At 44.7% G+C, this 18,684-nt stretch overlaps 1 protein-coding gene across 4 annotated transcripts; it reads left to right on the top strand.

Moving 5' to 3' along the window:
* The first annotated feature begins 1,020 nt into the window (after positions 1-1,020).
* On the top strand, positions 1,021-15,835 carry FCRL2 (Fc receptor like 2). Of its 4 annotated transcripts, none has more exons than XM_037016752.2 (12): positions 1,021-1,110; positions 2,411-2,431; positions 5,802-6,062; positions 6,321-6,605; positions 7,807-8,094; positions 8,533-8,811; positions 9,127-9,240; positions 12,456-12,483; positions 13,188-13,273; positions 13,510-13,575; positions 14,873-14,904; positions 15,001-15,835. In XM_037016752.2, exons 1-12 carry the CDS (start codon positions 1,080-1,082, stop codon positions 15,106-15,108), a joined length of 1,599 nt encoding a protein of 532 aa, XP_036872647.2. In that variant the 5' UTR covers positions 1,021-1,079; the 3' UTR covers positions 15,109-15,835. The 4 variants fall into 4 exon arrangements, with proteins under 4 accessions (XP_036872647.2, XP_036872650.2, XP_036872649.2 ...); XM_037016755.2 differs by having other exon boundaries at positions 6,416-6,605; positions 7,934-8,094; XM_037016754.2 differs by lacking the exon at positions 9,127-9,240.
* Positions 15,836-18,684: the final 2,849 nt, after the last annotated feature.

The following is an 18,684-nucleotide window of genomic DNA, read 5'->3' on the forward strand; positions in this document are numbered from 1 at the left end:
ACGGACAGAACCGAATGTATGATTCTTCGCTATCACTCAGTCCCCAGCTTACAAACACCTATGATTTTGTGACTTAATGTTTCATGCTATATACAAAGTCCACAAGGGCAACTTTTATCTGCCTAGACAGCCTGATCCCGAGCAGTTTATGAGCAACTTGTATGGGGACTAGTCTAATCAGAATAGGAGGGGTACTAGGGCTTTAGCATGAGGCACACGGGCTGGGGCTGTATTCGGAGCAGCCTGTGGATTCGAAATGGGGAAGGGGACAACGTGTTCAGGGATGTAGAGGAAGTGTTTTGAATCTTAGTAAAATCCCATGTTAGGAAGTTAGAAACTGACCAAGTAAAACTTCACCTCAGAATCCTGAGCCACCGCAACAATCTCACAGAACACTGAGAAGCAGGACCTCACAGCAAGCCAGCACAGAGTTCAAGAGCCAGACAGCGGAACTGGACAGTGGGAAAACCACGGGCTCAAAATGGGAGCGCTTACGTTACGACCCCGTGTCAGTAAACCGAGACTTAATACCTAACTTAGCAGTTTCAACTTCCCTGGGGAAATGCAATCTTGAATCGACCAAATGGTAATTTGCTGGTCAACACTGGGAGACAATATAATGATAAACCCCCTCTTTCTCCTTCAGAGGGCCACCTAGATTAAAACAAAGCATATTTTTTGCTGATAATTTCCTTTTAGTCCCTGCTCCTTTTCTGCCTTTAAAAACCTTTCCTTCTGTGAAGCTTAATGGGGCTCCCCTCTGCTTGCTAGATGGGATGCTGCCCAATTCATGAGTCATTTAATAAAGCCAATTAGCTCTCCAAATTTTGTTGTTGTTTTTTTTTAACAAGTGTCACCAGTGTCAAGATACTGAATTTCTCTGGCATCGAGAGTATCACCTTTCATTCTTTTAGTATCTACAGGAAAGAAGATACTGGTTACACATTGCAGACCTCCTCTACTTCCTTTTTTTGCTAATTATATGAAACTTATTTGAGAAACCGTTTCCATTCCCCGTACATAAACCCCAGCTGGTGGCTGAGGGAACATCACTTCTTCAATAGCTGAACCAGATCCTCATGCTGTTGTGGTCATTGCTGATCATCTTAGGTGAGTTCAATGATTTGAGTTAGACCTGAGGTGATAGTGAGATGAGATCTCTAGGTCGAGAAAGGCCCAAGGATTTGTCAGAGCACAGGGACCAGTAGGAATGCTCAGGTCTCTGTTTCCAGATTAGATTTCAAAGGCTGCTCCCAAGCGGTGGGCCTCAGAAAGATCAAGTTGCAATGTGTCCTAATCCTTAATGTTCAAGGCATGCTACTTTACCGTTGGCTAGTCGTGAATTTCTGTTTTGATCTATTAGACCTTAGAGAGTAACATATTCTCAGAAGTAAAGTTTTCATAATTTCAATGCTTCATACTTCTCCATGAAAACTATTCTGACAGTTATATGTAAGATTTGGGTTCAGAAGACGAAACTGAGGCCCTTTGGTCATGTTCCCTTGGTCAACTGTGGGCCATGAAGGACAGGAGGGATGCTACTGGGAAACAAGATTCTTTGCTCTACATTCAATAGCACTAAATGAATATTAGTGGAGTAAAAGGACTCTCAATAAAATATGACCAGAGAAGAGGGATCAATTCAGCGTGGGTTCAATTCTCATAACTCTGCTTTGTGCTAGTCTCAGATTAATAACCAGTGTCTCAGCTAGACCAGCCTTTATAGTTCATATTATGATTGCAAGATGCCCTTCGGCAACAACCACCAGGAAACTTTGAAAAAACAAAGGCGTATTACTTATAAGGCCAGGAAATTAAACAGCACACCTGGGGCCACACAGCAAGGTCGTGGGTAGACAGAGAAGGAGAGAGCACAAACTTGGGGTTCTGTTTTCACTGGAGTGGAGAGTGGGAGCCTCGGGTTTCATGGGTTCACTCTATGCTGAATTGAGAACATAAGAGCAGAAATCAAAAATTAAATCAGGTGCTTGCATTACAAAAAGAAAAACAATTGCCAGGGTTTACACTCCAGACTCTCACTGGGAATGTTTCCCGATGAACCCTTTGTGACTTGAGACGGTGTTATCACATCGCAGTATGCCAACCTCCTGAACAGCACAGGCATGAGGACAGGTTGCGGCAGGGGGCAAGCTCCATCTCTAAATATCCAGTATCCATGGGACTTGCTCCAGGCAGTGCCTTTGGTCCAGGGATGGCTTTGCAGCTTACCTCGTGATTGTAAAGTAAAGGAGGATTCATTGTATGTTTGAGGGAGATTGAACGGTGGTTGGTCATGGAGTAGGGGAATAGAAAGAAGGGAAAGATGAAACCATTTTGAGCCACTGAGCAGAATGAAATGCATTTCTCAACTGCGCTCTGTGCTAACCTCTGGTTTTTGATCCCCTCCCAGCTCCTGTGAGTGAACAGTCAGGTGAGTACTCTTGTCTCTGTCCTCTGTCTCGAGGGTACCAGGCCTCCAGGGACCACATGGTCATGCAGAGAAGGGTGTAGGAAGTGTCTGCATGTCTGAGTGTTATTGCTCTCCTAGGCCAACCTGCTCCAGGGTCGCAGTCCCTGCTCTGGGCACCGCCTGCCTGGCGGGGTGATCAGGCCCTGCCCAGCCTTTCTAGGGAGTCCAGGTTTGCCTTCTTGTTAAAACCCTAAGTGTAGAGAGAAAAGCAATACCTGAAAGGTGAGGTGCAGACTGCTCAGAAGGTCCCTTTGGGGAGAACTGTTTTCCTGGCCCAAAGCCCCTAATTCCTCCTCATTGTCCTGTTGAATGTCTGCACAGCTCTGAAAACAGTTATTCTCTGAGGAAAATGGCTAAGAACCTCTGGGTGGTCAGAATGACCATGTGTCATTGCTTCTCTAGCTCCAGACCAGAAGTCGGCAAACTTCCATTAAAGACTGGAGGGTAAATAGCTTAGGTTTTTCAGGTCTGAATTGTAATTCAGCTGCTAAATTATCGCTGTAGCAGGAATGGGAATGGCTTTGTTCCAGTAACACATTGGTTACCCCAACAGTGGCTGGCCAGCTCACAAGCCTTGGTTTACCAACACTTATTCTAGACCATTATTTAATTCTGATTTGTCTCATACATGTGGTACTTCTCTGAAGTTGGGTGACTAAACCTAATTTCATCTACTCCTGATTTAAAGCTGTGCTCAACAAAGGAAGTGAATGAAAACAATATTCTATTCAATGTACACGTGAGCCAAAGCTAAACCTAAAGAAATGGATAATGGTCCCTCTGCCTACTCATGACAACTGCCACCCGGAAGGGGCTTTGGGGCTCTAAGGACCTGACCTGAACTCTAAGGAGAAAGCGATCCCTTCCTCACCTTCACTGCTGTCGGCCCCGGAGGCAGGTTCTTGGTCTTGTTGCAAGAAAGAACTGAGGGATGGACACAAACACAGTTGAGCTGTAGGAGTTTATTGAGAGAATTTAAAGAAGAGAAAACACACACCTGAGAGTTGGGTGCAGGCTCACCCAGAGGTGGCTGCCTCAAGGAAACAGCAGGGAGTTTTTTATGAAAAGGGAGATGAATACTCACTAAGTGGGGATAGGTTTCTAAGAGAGCAGGTGGGGTCTTCTCAGAGGTCAGACTTGTTCCACCCTCATGTTGGGCGAGGGATTTTGGGGCTACACTTGGTTCTTATTGGAACTCTTATGGGATGGAGAAGAATGGTTTTTACTATGTTAATGGTGGAAGGATGTGATTTTTACTATTTTTTTAGTGAAATAATTAGTAGTCTTTAATGACAGTCTATACGTGTGATTTTTACTATATTGAAGAGTGTATAATGCGGATCTCTGCTGAAGTTTGGGTCTGCTTCTCCTCCATGTCGGAACCAGCTGGTTTGGGCTGGTCTGTTATCTACATTCTCATGCCCCTCATCCTACAGCACAGCACAGCTTACAAGGAATGTATAGAATGTAACCAACCAGCCAAATGTAAACAATGGCCCAAGTCCCCAACGCCCTTCCCTGCTCATGTCAGGCTACCTACCTGCACCAGCAGTGAGCTATGGATGGAGCAGAACCCAGGGACACCCACAGGAGTTCTGGCCTAGAGCTTGTTCAGGAACAAGACTCAGCACTTGTGTTTGTTTTGTCCCATAAATAACCCTTGATGACTGACTCAAAGGCCTACTTAGGCCCCTGCAGGTCTGAACCTGAGGCTGCCCACCACGCGCCTTTTCAACAGCATCTCTCCCCGCGGTGCAGAATGTTTCCCTCCTATCCCCGCAGCATTCTCCCTGGGAATTTCTCTGTTTTCTGGTAGTTTAAAATCTGCTTGAGCATAAGTCTCATGGGATCACAGATCCCCCATCTGTGAGGAAGAGCAAATACCTTGAACTAAGCTAATTGTTTCGGCAACCTACCTTTTCTGTACTTCTACTTTCATAAAAACAGAACAAAACAAAACAAAAATCAACCCAGATTACTGCCAAATTTCCAACAGGTAAATCTGGTTCCCTACCTGGAATAGCCACCAGCAAACCATTTACTTTTTTTCCAAAAATTGTAATTCCAAAGTTAGGCTTCCGATGGTGTTTTGGCTTAGTTTCTGCAGTGGTATTTTATGAGTCATCGCATCCCTTATATGCTGATCTCCGCTTACTTACACTACACAGCCAACGTCTGGCAGTTGTGGTACCAGTAACTGAACAGTGGTAAGGAGATTTTTACTGGGGCCATAAATTAGTTCCTCACCTTGAGGTCAAAATCCTCAACTATAATCCTAAAATGTCATGCAGACATTGCAAACACAGAACACAGTCTGCCACTTCATAAATACGTGAAGTGACAAGGTGGAAATTAGAGAATCCATGACCAGTGTAAGAAGAGCTGCCCTGGAGGGGGACATTCGTCTTTGGCAATGACTTTTTTCTCACTGTAAGGAGTCATCTAAAGAGCTGAACCTTGCATGAAAATGCATCTCAATCTCATTACGCATTGAGTGGATAGGAAAATTTTCTTGACAGCATTCAAGCAGGAAGTTCTGAGAATGAAAGATGCTAGATTTTATTCCAATAACAAATTTATTTACCAGCTATGCTGGCCACTTGGTAATTTCATCTGGCAAGGCAAGAAGGGATGGAACATGAATTTATAACACAGTCTCGTGCCTTTGAAGGCTGGAGGAAAGTACAGGGGCTGGGAAAGCAAAGTGACCACTGGAGACAATGGGCCCTTCAGCAGTGTCACCAGTACAGAGAACTAAGGAGAAGGGGCTCTAGCGTAGACTCCCTTATCCATGTAAAAGTTATGCCTACCTTGACATTCCCTGCAATGGACTGAATGTTTGAATCCACCCCCCTCAATTCATATGCTGAAACCTTAATCCCAACATGAAGGTATTTGGAGTTGGGGGCCTTTGGGAGGTAATTAGGTCATGAGGTTGAAGTCCTCATGAATGGGATTAGCATCACGTGGGTATACAACAACAAGTCAGCAGCTGGCACCCTGAAAAGAGGGTCCTCACCGGAACTGACCCTGCTGGCAGCCTGACTGTGGACTTCCAGTCCAGAGTGTTGAGAAATAAATTTCTGTTGTTGATAGGCCACCCAGTTTACGGTATTTTGTTATAGAAATCAAAGCTGACTAAGAAATCCCGCCAGGCCAAATAGGATGCTGCCTTGAGTAATGAAAGCAAGGGCTGCATCCTCCATCTTGTCTAAAGGTGAAGAGGCCACACCTGAAACCCTCTCCCTGCCCGGGAGCAAGAAAGCAGGTCAGACATCTGCGCTCTTTGCAGAAATGGCTAATCCAGTTCCCCTCTCTCAATCTCTTGCAGACTGGCTGACCCTTCTGACCCCCGCCTCTGTCTTTGAAGGAGACAGTGTAGTTCTGACATGCCAGAGGAAAGGGGACTGGAAAGTAAAGACTATGACTTATTACAAGGATGGAAAAGTGTTACAATTTTCAAATAAGGCCTCAAGTTTCCCTATCCCAAGTGCAGTTTTGAGTGACAGTGGCAACTATCACTGCACTGCTACCGGAAGAAAATACTTCCAGAAGACAGACATTTCAGCAATAGTAAATATTGAAGTCCAAGGTAAAACTCCACTGCTGGGGAAGCTGGGCTGGACAAGAGACGGTGGTAGCAAAGCAGGGTGGGTACCTGGGAGGGGAAGTCTGCCCACACACTGAATATGAACCAGAGTTCTTGTGGTTTGACTGTACAAAGAAGACATGATGGATGGCGTGTCTGGTTTCGAGTGTCCTCTTTGCTGGGGCTGCTTCTCGCCAGGTGCTTTTCCTAAGGAGCCATAAATCTCATTGCTCTGGCAACTGTTGTGATCCTTCTTCCTAGAACTATTTCTACAACCGGTGCTGACAGTCAGCCCCTCCTGGCCCACTGAGGGAACTCCAGTGACCCTGACCTGTAAGACCCAGCTCTCTCCACAGAGATCTTATGTCCAGCTCCGGTTTCGCTTCTTCAGAGATGGCCGAGCCCAAGGGTCAGGCGGGAGCAGCTCCCCAGAGCTCCAGATCCCTGCCATGTGGAGGGAAGACTCAGGGTCCTACTGGTGCAAGGCAGAAACAGTGACCCAGAGCGTCAGAAAATGGAGCCTTCAATCTCCAATTCATGTGCAGAGTAAGTATTAGCGGGGCTGAGCGTGGAGGTAAACAGGACTGTGGCTGCAGCTCGGACTGGACGTCATGCTTCTTGGTACAACGCCCATCCCTGTGCAAAGGAGGATCTGGGGTAGAAAAACTCCCAGAATTCCTTTTAGCATTTCATAAGAATAACAAATGGACTAAGCTCCTGCTAAAAAACACTAGGCAACAGAACAAATCTGAAGTGAATTTATGAGGCACTGGTCCATCTAGGAAGTACAGAGATGCTCAGAGGAGTAGGGGAGTCACACAAACTAAGAGATTTTTATAGGCAGGGGGATGGGGTAAGGAAGTTATCAGCAAAAGAAAAGGATTGTTTCAGGCCAGGACATCTTTTGCAGAGGGAAAGAATGGCAGGGTTTTGATCATGCAGATTCCTTCCTAGGGCTGATCAGGAAATTTCAGATTGACTGTTAGAAGGTCACATTCTTGGGATAGTTCGACACTGAAATTAATTTGCTGTGTGGGGGTAAATGACTCTATGTTTTTTCCTTTTAAAAGAGTGCTTATAATCTTTCTTTTTATTAAAGTAATATTAATCAATCAGTCTTCATTGATCACTGCATGCCTTGGCATTTAGCAGTGGGTTGGGGACTTTAAAAGGCATGCCTGTTCTCCAATACCTCTCCAAATGGCTCCACAATACTGGACTGCACCCCAGGTTGGCTTATTAGAAAGCAACATGGTGCTGCGGTGCAGGGGGTTAAACGAAGCATCAGAGAAACTGGAAATCAAACTGAACAGTGGTGGTCAGAGGAGGGGTTGCAATTTGTGCTGATCTTTGACATTGGGAAAAATGGAGGAATTGTCCGGGTATTGTTATTAGGAACAGAGCTTTTTCCAAGATAGGACTATAGTTCCCAGGGACTCTCTTCATTCGGTGCAAAAGCACCTACACAGTGACCCATCCAAGAGAAAAAAGTTTCTTGTCTCATGGAGTGGATGACCTGTCAAAGTTCTTTAATGATCACGACCAGGAATCAGGGGTGGGACATTCAAGTGTCTGTATCCACATTCTTCACGGATAATGGCCACGGAGTCCCTTCCATTGTGCTCATGATGGATCACATGGGCCAGCCCCACATTTCCGCTCCTTCCATTAGAGGTGAGATCAGTCTGCCCTCTGGCCCCCGTCCTCCACAGTCAGGGTTCTCACATGCCATCTTCTATCCACCTAGGTATCCCGGTCTCTAATGCCACCCTGGAGACCCAGGCTCCTGGGGGACAGGTGATCGAAGGCAGGACTCTGGTGTTACTCTGCTCAGTGGCGGAGGGCTCAGGAAACATCACATTTTCCTGGCACAGAGAGGCCGCAGGAACCAGCCTGGGAAGGAAGACCCAGCCCTCCCTGCAGGCAGAGCTGGAGATCGCAGCCGTGAGGGAGCGCGATGCCGGCCAGTACTACTGCAGAGCTGACAACGGCCATGGCGCCATCTGGAGCAAGATGGTGACTGTCCCTGTGAGAAGTGAGTTGCGTTCCCTCCTCCCAGGCAGAATCCCAAACCAAGGTCACGGCGCCCAGGAATCACAAGGACATTCCCAGAGAGCCCGGGGATCGTGCTGGGAGGACACCAGCAACTGGGTTACCCTGGCAAGTTAAACCTGACACCTTTCTTCTCGTGAAAGAAAGTATAAAGGGGGCTGGATGGGCATTAGAAAAAAATTAGATGAGACCAATAAATGACCATGTCTCTGGATAGTAGCCCAGAATTAATGTTCCCCCAAATTTCTAAAGGCATTGTGGAAAAAATGACCTCTGATTGTTTCGGGCAGGGGTGTGTGTAAGAATGGCAAGAATACACAATGGGCGGGGGGCCAGGCCCTGGGCTGAGATCCTAGCATGGGAGCTGTGAGTCTCCTGCAGCTTCAAACAGCCTCTCTGACCGCTCCCATGTCTCCCTCAGTCCCAGCGTCCCGCCCCGTCCTCACCCTCAGGGCTCCTGGGGCCCAGGCTGCGGTGGGCGACGTGCTGGAGCTCCGCTGTGAGGCCCAGAGAGGCTCTTCCCCTATCCTGTACCGCTTTTATCACGAGAATGTCACCCTGGGGAACAGCTCAGCCCCCTTTGGCGGAGGAGCATCTTTCAACCTCTCTCTGATGGAAGAGCATTCTGGAAACTTCTCCTGTGAGGCTGACAACGGCCTGGGGCCCCAGCGCAGTGCGGCGGTGCCTCTCAGTGTCTCAGGTGGGTTGCTGGTCCCTGGCTACAGGAGTCCTGTGATCAGTGGCTGTTCCATCATTTTTTGTTGGTACCGTAATGGGGTTTCAGAAGGTAGGTGGAGGCCTAGGTGACGTCTGCTGTGTGGGGGGAGTTAGAGGAAGTCATCTCAGGGCCTGGCTGCTGCTCTTCTCACCACACTAGCCTGAAAAGTTATGCTTCAACACTCATACTTAGCTGAGGTTACATGAATTTACATTTATCATTCCTGCATAGTACTGATGAGGATTCCAGGATCTATGCCTTACCGTCTGAGGCTGAAGCGCTGGTTTCTTTCCTCAGGGACTGGTGGCTATAGAAGAAACCTTGTCACAGTCAGCCTTCTTGGGGGACTGTTTGGTGTCCTTGGTTTCGTTGCTGTTGCTCTATTTTATCACTGTTCCCACAAGATATCAGGTTGGTATCTACTCTTTGTTTTAATTGCCCTTTACTGCTGTGACCTTTTCAATTACTTATACAGCATTTGCCAAAAAGAAAAGAAAACCTTCTAAAATCTGATCAATTACTTTAATGCGTCACAATTTTCTTAAGTTCCATGCAGTAGGCCGTGTTGCCTTATTACTAGTTTTACAAGATCCTTTCCCCATTATTATTAATAATAAATATCAATCATTAAAAATCATTCAATCATTTTCAATAAAGTGTATATGTAGTACAGCAAAATATAATACTGAGCTAAACTTAAAAGAACTAAAACAGTTTAGTACAACATTTTCTCTTGTTTCTCCATCTCTTATGAGTTTCCATGCTCAGGCTGAGAGCAATGACTACTCTGAATTCTTGGGTCTGTTCTATGGAACATAGGGGGCCCTCTGCACCCACGTGTCTGGAGGTCGATGGCGGCTGTGGGTTGGAATGTCAACCAGGACAGTCAAGCAGAGCACGTACATGTGATCTCTCGGTGTGGCCTGGACTTCCTCCCAGCAGAGTGACCTTGGGGGAGTCAACTTTTTACATGCTGGCTTAGGCTCCAAAAAGCAAGTGTGATAGTGAATATGCAACCTTTTATCAATTAATTGCATAATTCACCGTAAATATCACTTCCACCACCATTTTGATAGGTCCTAGTGCCTACCAAACTTGCCCAGGTGCAAGGGGAGGGAGCATAGACTCCCCCTCTAAACGGAGGAACTGCCAAAGAATCTGCAGCCATGTTCATGAAATTCCCACACTCACCACTGCAAATCCCAGTCCGTCTCCCAACCCCATCAGACCGTATAAAGCACAAGCCTCTTGGCTGCGCTCTCTGGTCTTGGCAAATGCCCAGGGAGTGAATGATTCCAGGGGCCAGATCTGGCTCCCTGAGTCTTTCCCTTCTAATCCTGTCTCAGACATTCTTCACTATCTTATTACCTTTCCAATACCCTTGAATAGACTTTAAAATGTATTTCCCAGCCTTTCTTGTCATCCTTAGAAGACAGGTAAGTTCAGTTTCTTCTTCCATCATTAATAGAAGCATAAAAACATCCACCTTGCATAACCAACACTTTCATAAAGCTGCTGCGTTTTCAGTATTTGCAGCATAATTATATCTCTTTGTAACATATTCTTTTCCAGACCAAGAATTTAAAGAATTCTTCTAAGTGATATCCCATATTGATCCCTGCTAGTATTCTACTAGCCAAAAATTGTTACCAGTGACCATCATTGGATCTCTTATGTATGGCAAGCTTGCATATATTATCTGTAATTAGAAAAAATGACTTTTTAGTGAGGTATCACTGTCTATGCATAACAATCCTGGGGAATTAAGTAGCTTGCTCTGTTCATTCAACCAGCAGAGCTAAGACTGGAATCTGTCTGTGTCACCCTGACCAGAAAACCTCAAACCTGACTCATGCCCCTCCTGACTAGAACTATTTTCCTTTTCAAAGTTCAGCTCATTTCAATAAGGTGTTATTTATTAATCTGTAAGACACAGGACAAGCGTGGGGCAAAATGGAATTACAATGTAAACTTTGAATCTCTTGCAAACTGCTCTCTTAGACGTATCAACTGCCACCAAGTGAAAGAAATTTTGGAATTTCAATCTTTTTCCGTAGTGTAAAAACTTAATGCAGTTTTTCAAGTTCTGTGGAAGTTGTATTTAAAATAGGCCATCTGAGACTAACAAATTGTGATATTATACCAACTGGATCCCTTCCTATTTCTCTATTGCCAACTTTTTTAGGCCCTCATGCCTTTCCAGAACCTTCTGCCTCTCATCACTGTCTTGCTCTTTGGGGGATGAGATGACTTTTAAGGAACCTCTGTTGGGCTCTGCTCTGTTTTCTCATCTACAACAGAAGATAATGTCACCTCAGATCTGCCCCGTGATACACCTAAGCTACTTTCGACTCTTCCACACTACGAAAGGGGTTGTTTTTTTGTTCTCCATAGAGAGAGCACAGAGCACCCAAGAAAGGGCAAACGCCCATGTGAAAACACCTTTCAGGCCTCCTATTTAGTCACCTCTGCTGTTGTCCTATTGGCCAAAGTCATGTGGTTATGCCCAAATGGGAGGCGGTAGAGAAATGGTGTCTGCCCTTTTATTAAGGAATGACAAGGAAACATTACAAATTGATGCATGCAGGAAGATAGGAACAAAATGGGCTGTTACTGCATCTATTTCCCATGTCATCATTGGTCGCACTTCTAGTCTTAAAACTTCCCACTGCTTTTCAGTGTACCTTATACACCCACATTGAACTGTTTTTCCCTGAATTTGCTTATAGAGCTAGGGTGACTGAGTCAGAAGAGGGTTTCAGTCTCAGGAGCAAGTTGGTCATGCCTCTGACCTTTAGATATCTGACATTAACAGCCTAGTTCATGGAGAACTTCATTGAAGGCACCTATTTTTTTCCTTCAAATAAATAACTCAGTTGGGACCACCTCAACCCATCAAAGGTGATCAAACAGGATAGAATCAGGGTCTTGATCTGTTCACTTCCATGAGGGTCTATGGGCCCCTATATAAATTATCCAAATTCCAACTCATTAACTGTTGAGCCCTGCAGAGCATAGTAATATTTGGATAATGCGTTGGCTTTTGCCTAATAAAAACAATGTCTTAGTTTATTTCCAAATCGCCCAGGTATGTCCATGCTGATACACTGCTTTTCTCGTTCTGCATCTCTCTGTAAAGTCAAGTGGTGCACAAGAGATCCTACTGGGTCTTAGGGATGCCAGTATCAAGCCTAACCCCAAGACTGCTGCTATATAGTGGGTGCTGCAAATATCAAAACATTTAAAAAGTAACAAGAGTCATGGGAGGTCTAAACAAGAAAAGTAGTCAAGTAAAATTCCAGCCACACACAGTTAAAATATTTTGCAATACTTAAAACAGAATTTTATGGATGCATGAATGGGGACAATAGAACAAAATAAAAAGTCCAGAAACAGTGACCAACGTGTGTGGGATTTGTCATTTGAATTGGCGTTTCAAATCAGTGGGGGAAAAAATGGTTATTCTGATGTTGGAATAAATCAGTGGTCATTTTGACAGAATCTAATTGGATTTCCGTGCTGTACCTTCTGTCTGACCAGATGTCTACATATGGTTACATCATGTAAAAGTTCTAAGAGATAAAGTTCCCTCCCTTGAAACGAATTTCTTTTTATCTGCTTTTCAGGAGGAAGTTCTGTCACTGATGCACTCAGGTAAGAATAATCTTCCTTTTCAAAATTGCCACTCTAAAGGTCTCCCTCATTCACAGTTTAAAATGCTTATTACTACTCTGTATGTAGGGGTCAAGGAATTGATTACATAGTATCTTCCTACAATACTTACTCATGTCCCTACTTCATTGCATTTGTGCTGTCAGGGTCCTGTCTTAGGGTGGTCCATTGACTCTAGGCATTATCTTGCATAGGGTGAGATTTTTACAATTATTTTACTAATTCATATATTCAGTAAGATTGCTTATTGAATGCTTACAAGGCATGAGTGAGCTTTTGTTAGATATTTTGAGGTAATTGGAATTTAGTGAATGGAATTTATTTCCACAAGGGATATATTGTCTTATAGGGAATGTAAGATATAGGCAAACCATATGAAAGAAAGAGAAAAGTAATGAGAAAGAGGCAGATGACATTCTATGAGAGTTTATAAGAGAAAAATAAATAAATATCAAAGCAACATCATTGTCTTATTTATAACTTTTGAAAAAAATAAAAATGAGGAACAGGAAAATTTGTGCCAAATCAGAGTGCCTATCCTATTAAGAAAATCACATCGTGATTATGTGACAGGTCCTGGCTGTCCACCAGATAGTCTAACAGGGTGCCACGGCTGCCTGGCTTCTACCTGCCGTCTCCCTAGCCTGTCTCCTCTCTGTTCTCACTCCCTGTTCACTTTCTCACAGAGATGCTTCCGGACCAAACCCACAAGAGTCCCCCCACTCCAGCCCACTCCCAGCCACCGAGGAGCTGCAGCCTGTGTATGCCAATGGTGAGTCTCTTGTTGAAGGAGCTCTGTGGCTGAGGCAGGGAGGGGAGAGAGAGCAGGAGAAAAGGCCATGAGCTGTCCCATCCTCCTGTGGCCTGGTCACTCCCAGTAAATAAATGGCTCTTTAGCAATCATGTCGGGGTCAGGAGGACAGTCATGGAGCCTAGAACTGGGAAGACACGTATGAAATCTGAAACCCTGTCCATGGACATCTGTGAACTCTTGTCTTTTTCCTGCAGTGGACCCTGTAGAGGCGGATGTAGTTTATTCCCAGGTCTGGAGCATCCAGCTTGCAGAGGGCTCAGGTGAGAAACTGCAAAGCGGTTCTTATCAGATGCATCTTCCCAGGAAACTGGAACAGTGTGTGCAATAGAGGCTTCAATCCATCACTTGCCCTTGATGTGAAATTTGTAGGCTCACCAGGAAGCAAGAGATCTCTGCAGGCAGGTTCTTGTGAAGAAGATGAATTAAAAAACAAAAAGACAGATGGTCCACTGAGTCTTTGTTCAGCTGAGAATAGACAACCAGGGAGAATCTGGGATATAAAGCAAAGGAATGAAGTCAGATAAGAGTGTGAATATCTAACATCATAGTGTCTAAAGTCCAGGAGGAATTGTCTCAGGTGAAGAGGGTCATTGCATTGCGTCTTCTAAAGGCCCTGCCATCCTGGGATAGGATGGAAAGAGTCACTGAGCAAATCAAGAGAATTTTCACTTCGCCGTGTAACTTTGCAAGTACTGAGGTGACAGTTCTTTAGCAATACACAGCTATGTCCTTCAAGTTGCTCCCCAGGGCCCTTGAAGCAATAACCTTAAAGCCTGCCCTTTGGTCTGTGCTCCTGGCTGCTTCTGATGGAGTGAGCAGCTGTTGGCACCATGGCTGATTTCCTGGAAGATGGGCATCCAGATACTCTTCTCTGAGCCTCTGAAGCTGGGGCCTCTGCCAGCTTTGCTTATAGTTGTACCACTCAGCTTCCCATAGAGCATAAATTATCTGCCATCCTCCTTCTCTGTCTGTGATGAGCCCAATGCAATGGAAACAGTATACTCATGTCCACTGGATGTGTATCTTCCTGGCCATTGAGGCGTTGATCAGTTAAGGAAAGGGAGATTCGATCTCACTGTGCCTGCTTGGAAAGAAAGGAAAAAGAAGCAGACATCACTCAGCAGGTCTGGCAGCCACACTCTCAAGCTGCTGTGAGGCTCAGGGTCTCCCCTCTTGTCTGTGCCTCCAACTTCCTTCTGAACAGTGAACACCTGCGGTTGGTTATCTAACGAGCAGAGAGGAATGACAGCAAAATGAGCCCAGATGAGTTTTTGCAATGGTCAGAAAAGCCAAAAGGTACAAGATCTTAAGGATAATAATCCAAGGAAGGGGCATCAGAGAGGAAGGGTTTCGTTTTATAAATGTTGGTGGAAGGCTTAGAGGATGTATGGAGCCATTGAAGGACTTCAGAGTGAGCAACATTAAGGGATGGGTTGTACAGAACAGAAGATGGAAATTCACACAGTTAAGCACAGCAGTTCTGTGTCCTGGTGCATAAAGTCTTGGACTAGGTCTTAATAGGAACCCAGTTATTTATTTATTTGTTTTTCTCCCCAGCGAACACCAGGAGGACGTTCCTGGAGATTCAGGTGAGCTAGACCTCTGGGAAGTTCTCCACCTTGACCCCCTCTACCATGCTCCTTCCCCTGACCATTTAGGTCCTTCCTTCTGTGGGTCTCTTCTAGGACTCCCAAGTTGTCTACTGTGACGTGAAGAAGACAACACTTGGAGCGATCAGAAAGAAAGGTCAGCAACAGGGGAGGAACAGCACTAAGGCTGCATATCAAACCTAATGAAAATGCCCAAGTCTCGGAACCTCAGAAGCCACAGACAGAATGTGCTGCACACAAGCCACCTGTGCCATCATTTTTGTCCTCATCATGTTCCCAATATCTTCTATTCACTAAATACTTATTGAACTTCCACAACATCCCAGACACTGTGTAAGGAAATTATTTCTGCTGTCTTTTCTTAAGCTATCAGTGTTCGGAGTTGAGAAAGAAGAACTGAAGACCTACTCTGAGGTGATGTGAAGAGTATCCATTTCTGGGCTTTTCTTTCCTTCCCAAACTAGGACTCCGTTGTCTTTTGTCTCCACAGAGAGCTCAAGCTTTAAGTGGAATCCCCTCTTGCTTCTGTGAGGGTTGCGATGGTGGAATTTGTCCATTCTTGAATCGACAGTTTTACGTTGATTCACTCTGGCATAGAATTAACAAGGGTCCTTGTGCCTTTTTGAGATGCTGAATGTTTTACACCTGTCACCACCATCACATGGGGAATAAGACCACAGCCTCTGCAACCGCCTCAGCTGGGTGACAGCCCAATTTCATCCCCCACTAATTGTGTGGTCTTGAGCAAACTATTTAACTTCCCTGTGCCTCAGTTTCTTCATCTCTAAATGGAGATAACCCATGGGTTATTATGAAGATGAAACAAATATTTTTAAATTGCCTAGAACAATGTCTGGCATATGAATAGCACCATTTACGTCTTCATTAAACAAAATATGCCTAGTTATCACTTAGCCTCAAACTCAATACTAAAGAAGTTCAAAAAGCTGAGTAATAAGGGTCTCCAACCAAGTGACTATTAAACGCAACTGTGGGATTCTCACCAGCACACACCTTTGACTAACCGTCTGTGTAGTTCCCTCCTCTGCTGAAGATCTTTCCCTGATGGGAGATTCGCAGGTGACTGTGGGCTTGGGTTTGGTAATTCATCTACACAGAAATCGTTTAAAATATTTTATAAACTACAGAGGATAATTTTGAAGTTCATCAGAAAAATAATTAAGAATGGTTCCTGTTATTATTTAAAGTTTTATGTTGAAATAATTACACATTCTTAGCAAGGCCACCTAACTTCTGAGCTCTGAGCATCAGAGACTGACAGCTGACATATCCCATGGGTTGAGTACAGTGTGAGGGCAATCTCAATCCTGCAATTAACCCTCGGACCGCCTTAGCAGTGATGAACTTCTCTTCGCTACCACCAACACCTAACCAACCCTAAAGGAATAGTTCCATTATTTATAGTAACTGGTACAAGAACCTCTAGGGGAACATATGAAAATTGTGTATAGGGACACAGGTTACTTGATCTATCTCCCCTCAGCCTTCCACTGGCAATTCCAAATCACCATACTAAGAATTACTTACCTACGTATTTCTGGTTTGCTGGAATCTGGGTGAAATCATAGACTTTCAGGAATCCTCCCACACTGCCAAGGTCTGGCTGAATGGTTAAGTTGCCAGCGACGACTCTGACCTTAGGTGGACACTACCTGCCAAAAGCTACCATGTACTTCTCCTCCACACACCGATCACATATATGTATGGCCTGGCTATTCCAAAATCTGAGAGGGCTACTACCCCCTGGATCCTTCAAACCGAGAAGGGCCGCAGAACCCATGGATTTTAATATATAAGGTACCTTCATTGTAGAAAAATTAGAAATATAGACAATCAAAATATATGTTTTCTATGTATATGCTCACATACACATATATATGAGATTTTAAAGGAATAAAAACTATAACCTGTTCAAAAAAATGTTTTAATATTTTCATGCCATTAAAGGTTGTTCTAAGATATTCGTAGTGTTGCTCGGTATGCTTGGATATAAGTAATTTGTTTTGCATATGACTTATATGGGGGCCTTTCTAGTATTGACAGTTACTATGACAACCAGTGCAGCAATCAACATCCTTGCCTCCAAGGCAACGTTTTGGATGGTACTACTAGTTTAGAGATATGAAAGTCTGTCACTCTACTCAGAGTCAGAGAAAAGCGTGGCAGAATTTTTCCTGAAACACCCAAGTGGTTGCGTGAAGGGTCTATCAGCCTCTTACCTGTTACTGCCACAATATAGAAGTGAAACAACCTCGAAGAAAAGAGCCGTCTCCACTTCCTCAGCATTCTACGTGAGGAAATAGAGATCAAACTCAGCAGGAGTCTCTCCCTTCCTTCCTTTCTATTCGTTCAAAACATTCTGAAGAGTAGCTTCTGGTTTCTGCCTCCTGTTACTTTTTGAAAGACTCCTTCAGGTCCGTTGCTGAAAGCATCTCCTCTTAAAACACGGAAGGAGGAGGACCTCGTGCTGATGCGGCTGTAGCTGCTGATGTTCAGGGAGAAGGACAATTTGGAGGGAGAACTGAAGCGGCAGGAGGATGGAGACCTGGGTACGCTGAGATCCTGGGGGCTTTCTCAGAGACCACCTCTGACCAATGCCTCGCAGTAAAGCTGTGACTCCACTTACATTCAGTCTCCAGAGCTATTGAGGAAGAGACAAAATGAGAAGACCTCCATTTCCAAGAATGTGTGAAAGTGATACGTTTCAATTTCTAGTAGGAAAAACAATAGTCTTTTTTGGTCATGAATTTCTGTTCTGATCATATAGGAAACTGTATAGATGATGGAACTGAGACTTTTTTTCAATACTGCCAGTAATCTACACCTTCCTGCCATGCTGAATAAAAAGCAAAACTATTTAGATAACAGGTTGAAATTCATGATAGGCAGTGAGGCTCTTTGATAAGGTATCTGCTTACTTGTGGACAAGGGAGGGTAAGAAGTTAGCTAAGAAACTTGACTCCTTTCTCTGTATTTAGTAGCTGTTCTGTACATAATGATTCTGTACAGAACGAAAGAATGGATTCTCTTTCTCTCCGGCTCTGTGTCCTAAGCCCTATTGGAACCCCAGAGAAGGGAAGTAGTTGTGAAAAGAATGAACACTGGCCTGGAGATGAGCATCTTGGAAAGGGAACAGCACCTGGTAACGGGCAGTGCATGTGTTTAAAGTTTCCTTTGTGGGTGTAAAATGAAGAGTGCTGTTGGGGAAGTAGAGCCTTTGGGGAGACGTGGTATATGGGGGAAGACGTTATGATAGGAAGAGGGGAAGACAAGAACGGAATGGAACTGAAAAACTCAGAGAATTACAGAGCGTAAAGGTTGCTCACTTCTCATGCTCTCATGGACAGCTTTAGTCAGGGAACCATGTGGCAAGTGTCCCTGTTGTTCTGTTCTCACTGATTTTGAGAAACGCTGTCTTTCTGACCAGCTCAGGAGGCATACAGATTCTTTCTCAGACACCTGACGCTGAGGACTGGTGGATATGCAAATGAATGGTGGTTTCCACAGGCCCGGCTCTTCCGTCCCACATGTGTCTGCTCTGAAAATAGACATGTTTTGCTGAGTGGACAGATGCTATCTGGTCTTCTAAAGCTTTCCAGTTCCTTAGCCTTTATACCAGATGCTCAAAGCTGGTGATCTATGACCTGTCTCTGGCTCACAGACCTGTTTTGTTTCACTAGCATGTGTTTTTTGTTTTTTCATTAAAACTTTACGTTTGTGGACAAGATGGTGTCAGGG

Source organism: Manis javanica, chromosome 14, assembly GCF_040802235.1.
Source record: "Manis javanica isolate MJ-LG chromosome 14, MJ_LKY, whole genome shotgun sequence".
NCBI lineage: Eukaryota > Metazoa > Chordata > Mammalia > Pholidota > Manidae > Manis > Manis javanica.

Excerpts from the sequence above, each read along its gene's own strand:
- FCRL2 (XM_037016752.2), top strand. The coding sequence starts at position 1,080 with ATGCTGTTGTGGTCATTGCTGATCATCTTAG. Across the intron at positions 6,606-7,806 it reads ATCTCCAATTCATGTGCAGA|GTATCCCGGTCTCTAATGCC; the intron begins GTAAGTATTAGC and ends CTATCCACCTAG. Across the intron at positions 12,484-13,187 it reads TCTGTCACTGATGCACTCAG|AGATGCTTCCGGACCAAACC; the intron begins GTAAGAATAATC and ends ACTTTCTCACAG.